The 10,700-nt window shown below is 39.6% G+C and overlaps 1 protein-coding gene across 1 annotated transcript in view; it reads right to left on the minus strand.

Moving 5' to 3' along the window:
• The window catches only part of SOS2 (SOS Ras/Rho guanine nucleotide exchange factor 2), a 119,409-nt gene that overhangs the window by 65,715 nt on the left and 42,994 nt on the right, over positions 1–10,700 (minus strand). The window contains exon 5 of the mRNA XM_017849451.1: positions 5,196–5,399. Within this exon, the coding sequence (XP_017704940.1) occupies positions 5,196–5,399 (204 nt within the window). The remainder of the gene's footprint in view (positions 1–5,195; positions 5,400–10,700) is intronic.

Raw genomic sequence — 10,700 nt, forward strand, 5'->3', positions numbered from 1 at the left:
AATTTCTTTAGCAAATATTTTATTGGGAGCATGATTAAAGCTGTTATTATCACTTTTGAACAATTCGTATATTATATAAAGCAATATATTTGCATTAAATGTCAACAAGCTATAGCAGAATTGTTGCATTTTGTTCTTGGGAAAACTCATTCTTTGTAAAAATAAAAGTTATTACATGTGAATGTATTATCATTACAAAAGATTCGAACACAAGACAGAGAGAGCAAAATATGAATGTTTACTCTCATGCCCCTCTTACCCCCATGTCCCTCAGAGGTAGAAACTATTAATAGTTTAGTATGCATTATTCCAGTATAAAATTCCAACCATTTTCAAACATGTACATCTTGATGTTAATATATTAAAAGATGGAATCATAGTGTGTATTCTTTTAACTTGGGTTGGAGAGGTCTTTGGAAATAAAGAGATTTGCTTGTACAAAAAAAACAAACAATATGAGTTAAGGGTATATCTTCATTCAATCTCAGACTAATATATTCCAAGACAGAGTAAAAATCAATTATGAACAGGAAGAGAATTTTAAAATCTCTTGGATAACAGACAGTAAATATACTGCAAAATATCGATTCCAGATAGTTTTGTTAAATCTAAAACCTCCTACTGTGGATAATTCTAAGCTACTTTTTACTTAAAGAATTTTGGCATTTTATTTTAAAACTGGCAAGGTGCTAAAAGACTTGATTAAGGTCTTACAGAGCCCTAGGTTTTACTTAATAGCTTAGGCTATATAGTCTTATAGGTTAATGGTAAGAGCTGGGATGAGAATGAAGATAACTCCTAATCCTGCTACAATCTGGTTTCACAATTTGGAGCCCATCTCCTGGATGTGAGAAGGAATTATAGATTTCATCCAAGCTCCCATCTGTGAATTACAGCCATGCACTGCTTAAAGACAGGGGTATGTTCTGAGAAATGCACTGTTAGGTGATTTTGTCATTGTGCAAATATCATGGCGTGTACTTACACAAAACTAGATGGTATACTACAACACTTAGGCCACATAGGTATAGCCTATTGCTCCCAGGCTACAAGCCTGTACAGCATGTTACTGTACAGAATGCTGTAGGTAACTGTAACACAATGGTAAGTATTTATGTATCTAAACATATCTACATACAGAAAAGGTACAGTAAAAATACAGTATAATCTTACAGGATTACTGTCATATATATGGGTATATGTAGTCTATCACTGACTAAAACATCGTATGTGGCACATAGCTGTTATCTAGGATAAGACAGGTTCAAGACCTCTGAACACAAACATATCATATGACTGACCATCCAGGTTATGGCCAACTATTATTCACTCTGGCATCTTATAATGGAAACATCACGGGCTTTGGAACCTGACAGACCTGAACTTCGATCCTGGCTCTACCACATGTGGTATATGAAACATATTTTGGTCTTTGTCCTTGGTTCCTGTCTTAGAGCCCCTAAAATGCTAAGAATATCCTGAGTGATAATAATGTCTTTTGTTATTCATAATGAGTCCCTTTGATAAATATTGAGTTTATGTTAATGAGGTTACTTACGGTAGGGCCCCTAGATAACTTCATGATAGGGCCAGTCACCAAAAGACCAGATGATTAGAGGATTGAAGGGTTACTTAAAACCAAACTGACTCATGAAAAAAAGAAAAGGATCAGAGGGTTGCAACTTTCAGGCCCACCCACTGACCTATAAAAAGTTGGGGAAAGACCCTGGGAAACATGGCAAAACCCCGTCTCTACAAAAAAAAAAAAATTAGTCAGGTGGGGTGGTGTGTGCCTGTAGTCCCAGCTACTCAGGAGGCTGAAGCTGGAGGATCGCTTGAGCCCAGGAAGAAGAAGTTATGGCAAGCCAAGATGGTGCCACTGCACTTAAGCCTGGGCAACACAGCCAGACCCTGTCTCAAAAAAAAAAAAAAAAAAAAAAGCAGGGGCAAGGGGCTAGAGATCAAGCTCCGTAAAAACTCTTGATGAGCTTCCTGGTTGCTGACCTTGTGGAGGTGCTAGGAGGCTTGCCCAGAGAAGGCTTGGAAACTCTGTGCCCCCATACCTTGTCCTGTCCATCTCTTCATGTGTATCCTTTTAAAATCCTTCATAATAAACTGGTAAATGTGTTCCCCTGATTTCTGTGAGCTGTTCCACCAAATTAATGGAACCCAAGGAGTGGGTCATGGGAACTCCAATTTATAAATGATCAGTCTGGAGCACAGTTCACAACCTGGAACTTTCAACTGGCGCCTGAAGTAGGAGACAGTCGTGTTGGGACTGAGTCCTTAATCTGTGAGATCTGACACTATTTCTAGGTAAATAATGTCAAAATTGAGCTGAATTACAGGATACCTAGTTGGTGTCCGCAGGAGAATTACTTTGGTGTATGGGGAAAAAATCATCACATATCTTGTTGCAGAAGTGTTCGGTGTTGAGTGTGAACATTAGAGAGGAGGTCAGGCGGGGTGGGTCATGCCTGTAATCCCAGAACTTTGGGAGGCCAAGGGAGACGGATCACCTGAGGTCAGGATTTTGAGACCAGCCTAGCCAATATGGTAAAACCCCATTTCTACCAAAAGTACAAAAATTAGCCAGGCGTGGTGGCGCAGATCTGTAATCTCAGCTACTCGGGAGGCTGAGGCAGGAGAATCGCTTGAACCCGGGAGGCAGAAGTTGCAGTGAGCCAGGATTGCACCACTGCACTCCAGCCTGGACAACAGAGCAAGACTCCATCTCAAAAAAAAAAAAAAAGATTAGAGAAGAAAACTGTTTTTCCCTTTACAACATGTCAGATGAATGACCTTGGATTAGGAATGAAAAGGACAATAATAACGGCTAACATTTCTTGGGCACATTATATTCTAGGCACTCTTCTAAGCACTTGAAATGTAATAACCTAATATCCTTATTAGATAGGTATTATCATCATCCTTATTTTACAAATGAGGAAACAGAGGCATAGAGCAGTTAAGTAATTTGCCCATCGTCACACATTTGGTCTGATGATACCCAGCTCGTAAGGTTCTTAGGGTTAAATTAGATGATTTCTGTTAAATGCTCCTGGCACATATTAGGCCTTCCAGAAATGCGAGCTTTTTGAAAACACAGGATGCGGGGCAAAAGGAGTAACTTAAGATCATTTTTAAGTCATTCACTCCTTTAACATTTGTAGAGTACTATGCTCTGATTTTAGATAGTCTTTTACCTCAAAAGTTTATATTTTACTTAATGCTAAAAAAATTATAATAGATACAGAGATAGAGAGAAAAAGGATTCTCTCTTCCATCTGACCCTTTAGTATTAAAATAGACATTTTCTGTCATATCAGCACTAATCCAGTGAAAAGAGATCCATAAAAATTAATTCCTGAGGAATGAAAACGGATGGGACACAGAAAAGACAAAGATAACATTAGCTGCCAGCATTTATTAGGTTTTTATTCTTCATACCACTAGAGACAAAATCCAATTATAACGTGGTAGAAAAGAAGCCACATTCAAGATCAAGCTCTATAACTAACTTGATTAAGATGTTAATTTCCACCTGGGCACAGTGGCTCAAGCCTGTAATCTTAGCACTTTGCGGGGCTGAGGACGAAGATTGCTTAAGCCCAGGAGTTCAAGACCAGCCTGAACAACATAGCGAGACCTCTAACTATATTTAAAAAAATAATGATAAGGTCAATCTCCTTACAAGTAAAGTAGATATGATAATATCTGCCCAATCTATCCCTCAGGATTGTTATAAGGGTCAAATAAAATAGAACAGTACTTTGAAAAACATAATGTTCTGACTACTTACGATAGTACTCCCAGTGGGAATTATTATAAACATTGTTAAACTAAACATATATCCAAAAGAAAAAACATAATGGCCAACTAAAACACTTTCAATTATCATTTAAACTCATCCTTTTGGTAAAGAAAAAGAAAAGCTAAATCAGTTCCTAACTGTAAATACTCAGCCACCTGTGTCTGAGTTCACTCTTATTTACTCACATTATAGTTATTTTGTGGAGGAAGTTAGGAGGTACAAGACAAATAAGACAAAGGCTAAGTATCTTTTTTTGAGCTGAGGTCTTACTCTGTTGCCCAGGCTGGAGTGCAGTGGCATCATCATGGCTCACTGAAGTCTCGAATTCCTGGCTCAAGCAAACCTCTCACTTCAGCTTCCCCAGCAGCTGGGACTACAGGCATGTGCCACCATGCCCAGGTAAGTTTTAAATTTTTTTGTAGAGACTGGGTCTTGCTCTGTTACCCAGGCTGGTCTCAAATTCTTGGCCTCAAGCAATCCTCCTGCCTCAGGTTCCCAAAACAGCTGGGATTACAGGCACGAGCCACTGCACCTGGCCAAGACTAATTATTTTTAAAGTGTGGGCCAAACACATAGACATGGAAAAATAAATCATGTGATAAAGAAAGAAAAAAACCTTTTTTCTTTGTTAAACATGGCATTCTGCATAAACTTTTATTTTTAAAAGTTCCACTGTTAAAACTTTATTTTTTTTAACCCCATATATTCTGAGCTTCAAACTAAAACTTTAAACTACTGCCTTAAGGTACTTACCAAAAGACAGAAAAATGCAGAGGTCTTTCTCTCCTAGACCATACATCTTTTTCACCAACTCCAAATGAATGACTCTAAATATCAGATACCGCATAGAGGAAAATGATTTCACCCCAGTATAAATATCTTTCTAATTTTGTGCCTAATTTTCATTGTCACTGTACCTATTATATAACAATTCACATGTTTATAAAGCCCACAAATACATAAAAGTATATTTTATGTACTCATAAAGTAATTAAAATTACTATTTATGGGCTGGGTGCAGTGGCTCATGCCTATAATCCCAGCACTTTGGGAGGCCAAGGCAGGTGGATCACTTGAGGTCAGCAGTTTGAGACCAACCTGGCCAACATGGAGAAACACCATCTCTACTAAAAATATAAAAAAATTAGCCGGGTGTGGTGGTGCATGCCTCTAATCCCAGCTACTTAGGAGGCTAAGGCAGAAATCGCTTGAACCCAGGAGGTGGAGGCTGCAGTGGTGCAAGCTGAGATCACGCCACTGCACTCCAGCCTGGCGACAGAACAAGACTCTGTCTCAAAAAAAAAAAAAAAAAAAAGGACTATTTATGATTTTAAGCTGGTTTTTTGGGGTACACAGAATTTCAAACCCAAAAGGTACTTACAGAAGGTTTAAACAGCTTTCTATCAGAAAGAAAGGCTTCTCGAAACACTTTTATGATCATATTTAATTCCCGTAGATACTGTCTTTCTTCTGCGATTTCAGTTCTGACAAGATCATAGTAGTTTAATTCACCGGAAGAACTAGGTTCATCTTCACAGAGAGAAACCAAACCTATATCATCCTGATCAAACATGTCCATCAAAACCTGAGAAACAGAAATCAATAATGTTGATTTGTTTTATTTTCTTTATTTTTATAAAAACTGCCTCAAAGTACTTGAAATCTATACATTATTAAACAGGGCAGGGAGCTGTAATCTCAGCTCCCTGGGATTTTGGGAGGTCGAGGCAGGAGGATCACTTGAGGTCAGGAGTTCCAGGCCAGCCTAGCCGACACGGTGAAACCCTGTCTCGACCAAAAATACAAAAAATTAGCCAGGCGTCATGGTGGGCGCTTTAATCCCAGCTACTTGGGAGGCTGAGGCAGGAGGATTGCTTGAGCCTGGGAGGTCAAGGCTGCAGTGAGTCATGATCACGCCACTGCACTCCAGTCTGGGTGACAGAGCAAGACTCCATCTCACACACACACACACACACAACATTATTAAACAATAAGAGTTGTGTGTATTATAAGTAAATTTATATGAGAAAACCTAGAATAAAAGGAAAACTGAAGGTGGGAAATGTTCAAATAAAATCAAATATGGCAAAATAAGTATTTCTGGAGACATGAACTAATGGCGAAATATGTACTAATACATATGCATATGTATGTGTATATATGTGTGCTATAATACACACACGCACACACAATAGCAAAAAAAAAAAAAAAAAAAAGCCTGTTTTTGGGGAACAATAATCTGAGCCAAAAATCCCAGTTCAGCCACTACTTGACTATGATTATGAACACATTTATTCTTTTGAAAGTCATATTCCTTATGTGTAAAATGTAACTGATAAGAATAATTCACTGCGGTAATGTATATAAAATGCATACTACTATGTCTAGCAAATAGTAGGTATTCAACATAGTAGTTCCTTGCCATAGTGTAAGGATGATAGTATATATTTAAGCAGGGTTAAAAGGAGAAAAGTGAAATGCTACTGTGGTAGAGGCACACAATAGATCAGTGCGATGCATTTCTGATGCACATTTACTACAATGACCACTGCTATTATGTTCATTTGCTAAACCCAAACATCCCACAGATGCTTAAATTGTAGTAGTGACCACTTCTTTCAGAAATAGTAAAGATGCTACCACAGACTCAGGTCAACCAACAGGCAAGAACTAGCTGTAAATCAACAGAAACAGAAAGATGACTATACTTTTTTTTGTGTGTGTGTGAGACAGAGTCTCTGTCACCCAGGCTGGAGTGCAGTGGTGTGATCTCGGCTCACTGCAACCTCTGCCTCCCAAGTTCAAGCGATTCTCCTGCCTCAGCCTCCTGAGTAGCTGGGATTACTGGTGCACGCCACCATGCCTGGCTAATTTTTTTTTCTATTTTTAATAGAGACGGGGCTTCTTGGCCAGGCTGTCTTGAACTCCTGACTTCAAGTGATCCACCCGCCTCAGCCTCCCAAAGTGCTAGGATTACAGGTGTGAGCCACCGTGCCTGGCTGTGACTATACATTTAAAAATTAATAATAGTTTTTTTTAAAAAAAATGATTAGACCTAGTTAATTATATATTTAAAACTGATTGAAAAGTACTCAGAGAGTTCAGCTAAAAGGTATACCCTGAAAAGGAAACTTCAAAGTAAAAAAACTTCAAAGGGATGAGAGGAAATTCTGACAACACAATAACAGATATTCATTCGTTCATTCTGAAAAACATCTACTGATCACCATAAACTGTATCACATGTTGGTAAAATACGCTAATAAAGTAAACATGAACTCTGCCCTCCTAATCTTTTTGAATCTAACTCAGAAATATCTTATAAGCATCTTTTAAATCTGGTCAGCTCTCTCCATCTTACTGCAGGTTTTAGATTACTCTACTAAACAATCACCATCTCTTACAAGGATATACAAGTTTCATAAATTGATCTGCCTGCCACAAGTCTTCCCAACCCCAGTTTTAAAATCATGTTACTAAAAATAAATGATACATAAAAATGATACTGGATTTCATTGCCTTCTACATAAAATCCTAACTTCTTTAGGATAAAGGCCATTCATAATTTAACTCCCACCCACCTTCCTAATCTCATGTTCTGTGACACTCTCAAATCCCTCCCTTCCCCAATGCTTACTTCATGCAATCCACCTTCCTGTCATTGAAGACCATCATCCCCCCTTCCCAGCCACTTTTAACTTTAAAGAAACCAGTCAGGCTACACAGGGAATTTGGTGATGAAATCTGATTTCAAATAGACATGCAAAATAAAGGAAGGCATGAGACATAAAAACACACAGAAGAGCTACCACCCTCTTCTCTTGCCCACCAGAGACCCTTTTAGAGTAGGCCATACTTGCTAGCTATAACTTCTTGGTCCCATTCACTTAGCAAGCCCGTTACTATATTAAAACTGCTCTCACTATTGATCTAGTGTCAAATCTAATGGTGTGTTTTAGTCTTCCTACTTGTTTTCTCTAGTTTTTGACACAGCTGACCATTCTCTAATTCTTAAAACTCTTAACTCTCAGGGTGAGGCATGGTGGCTCATGCTTACAATCTCAGCACTTTGGGAGGCCGAGGCAGGAGGATCACTTGAGGCCAGGCATTCAAGACCAGCCTGGCCAATACAGCAAGATCCTGCCTTTACCAAAAGTAAAAAAATAATAATAACCAGGCATGGTGGTAGACACCTGCGGTCCTAGCTACTCTGAAGGCTGAAGTGAATCACTTGAGCCCAGGAATTTGAAGCTGCAGTGAGCTAAGACCGTACCACCACATTCCAGCCTGAGTAACAGAATGAGATCCTATCTCTAAATAAGAAAAAACACATACAAAACCCCCCCCAAACAATTTTTCTCTTCTTGGCTTCTGATACACCATTCTGTCAGTGGGGCCTCCTTCTCTATGACTTACCTTCTCTACCACCCATTCCACGTTTCCATTCTTAAAACTCTTTTGGTCACATAATACCAAAGTTCCTGAATTTAAATGCTACAGGGGTCAGGCAAGTAACATTATAATATACAAGAAGCAGTGGGAATTATGGCAAACCGGAAGGTGCACGCACCTAAAGAGGAAGTGTGCCGCTCAGTGCCAGATTTTCTGTTAGGCATTCTGATTTTCTTTTTTCATGAAAAGTCTGGGATTTACATTTTTATGTAAAACTTTTACATCTGTAAATATAAATAGATGGCAAATAATTCAAAAATTTAAAAAACAAACCTGGAGACCCTATTCACTAGAAGGTCACCAGTCTGAAACGTCTGCTACACTGACAGAATGGTATATCATTCCTCAGAGTGAGCTCATTCCCTTAAATGATTTCCAATTACTGTCTAGATGATAATGACTCCTAAGTGTTTATCTGTAGCCTCAGCATCTCTCCGGATCCTAGACAAATGTTACCTAAGGCTCGCTAGATATCTGCCTGTCTTAAAAAACCTGTATGTGTACACTCTCAGAATCACTAATTAAACAGCATCACCTACTTGGTCTTCATAACTGGAAAACTTGTCCATCACCTTAGACTTACCGCTTTTCCAACTTCTCTCCTGTATCCATACAGTTCCCAAATCCTGTTGACTCTAACTAAGAAATATCCCTTACATCTGGTCAGTTCCCTCTATTTCCCTCTGTCTAGAATGTCTTCTCTTACTTCCCCTCCCCTCCCAACTCTCATTTATTCACCTAACCAATCCCTACCCATTTTTCCACCACTTAGCTCAAATATAATTTTTTTGGATAGCTTTTACAAACTCTCCCTGACTCCCTACCAGAATCTCTTCCACTAGCATTAGCCCTTGATTAGCAACTTTCTATCTTTCCTGCAGAAGCACCTAATGTATAAAGTCATCCCTTGGTGTCTGTAGGGGATTGGTTCCAGTACCCACCCCATAGCCCCACAATCCTCAGATACTCGAGTTCCTTATATAAAATCACATACTATTTGCATATAACCTACACACATCCTCTTGTCTACTTAAATCATCTCTAGATTACTTGTAATATCTAATACAATGCCTACATGTCACTTCATTCACATAGATTAAATGTAGCACTCAGCTCATAGCAAATTCAAGTTTTGCTTTTTTTGGAATTTTGTGGAATTTCTTTTTCCTGAGTATTTTTTATCTGTGGCTGGTTGAATCCATGGATACAGAACTCATGAATACAGAGGGCCAACTGTATTAAAATTTCTGTTCTGTCTTTTCCCCTACTAAATAGTAACCATCTAAAGATAAAACACAGTGCTTTCGTCTTAAAATCCAAAGCACCTGACACACAGTGAATACACAAAAGATAACTGTTTAAAGAGCATACATGTACTATATGTATTTATAAACTATTAGACATGTAAAGCATTTTTTGGTCATGTTTATAGCATGAACAATAAAGTAGAGTCAGGCTAGATGCAGTGGTTCACATCTGCAATCCCAATACTTTGGGAAGTTGAAGTGGGAGCACTGGTTGAGCCCAGGAGTTCAAGACCAGCCTGGGTAACAAAGAGAGACCCAGCCTCTACAAAAAAATTTTAAACATAGCCAGGCATGGTGTTGGTTCAAGCCTGTGGTCCCAGCTACAAAGGAAGCTAAGGCAGGAGGATCACTTGAGCCCTGGAGGTTGAGGCTGCAGTGAGCCATGTTCACACCACTGCACTCCAGCTTAGGTGAGTCCTTGTCACCAAAAAAAAAGAGAGAGAGAGAGAGAGAGCGAGAGCTAGCTCTTGAAACAGATGGAGTAATACTACCATGAAAGAGAAAATATATTCATACCCCACTCCTGGTAGCTTCAGATTTTTCTGGCCAGGCATGGGTGGCTCATGCCTCTAATCCCAGAACTTTAGAGGCCAAGATGGATGGATCACCTGAGGTCGGGAGTTTGAGACCAGCCTGCCCAACATGGCGAAACCCTGTCTCTACTAAAAGTACAAAAAATTAGCCAGGCATGGTGGCATGCGCCTGTAATCCCAGCTACTCAGGAGGCTGAGGTGGGAGAATCACTTGAACACGGGAGGCAGAGGTTGCAGTGGGCAGAGATTGCACACTACACTCCAGCCTGGGCAACAGAGCAAGACTCTGTCTTAAATCAAAATACAAAAATTATGGCCGGGCAGGCGTGGCTCACGCCTGTAATCCCAGCACTTTGGGAGGCCAAGGCAGGCAGATCACTTGAGGTCAGGAGTTCGAGACCAGCCTGGCCAACACAGCAAAACTCTGTCTTTATTAAAAATACAAAAATTATGGCCGGGCGCGGTGGCTCAAGCCTGTAATCCCAGCACTTTGGGAGGCTGAGACGGCCGGATCACGAGGTCAGGAGATCGAGACCATCCTGGCTCACACGGTGAAACCCCATCTCTACTAAAAATACAAAAAACTAGCCGGGCG

Source organism: Rhinopithecus bieti, unplaced genomic scaffold (genome assembly GCF_001698545.2).
Source record: "Rhinopithecus bieti isolate Rb0 unplaced genomic scaffold, ASM169854v2 scaffold_29928, whole genome shotgun sequence".
NCBI lineage: Eukaryota > Metazoa > Chordata > Mammalia > Primates > Cercopithecidae > Rhinopithecus > Rhinopithecus bieti.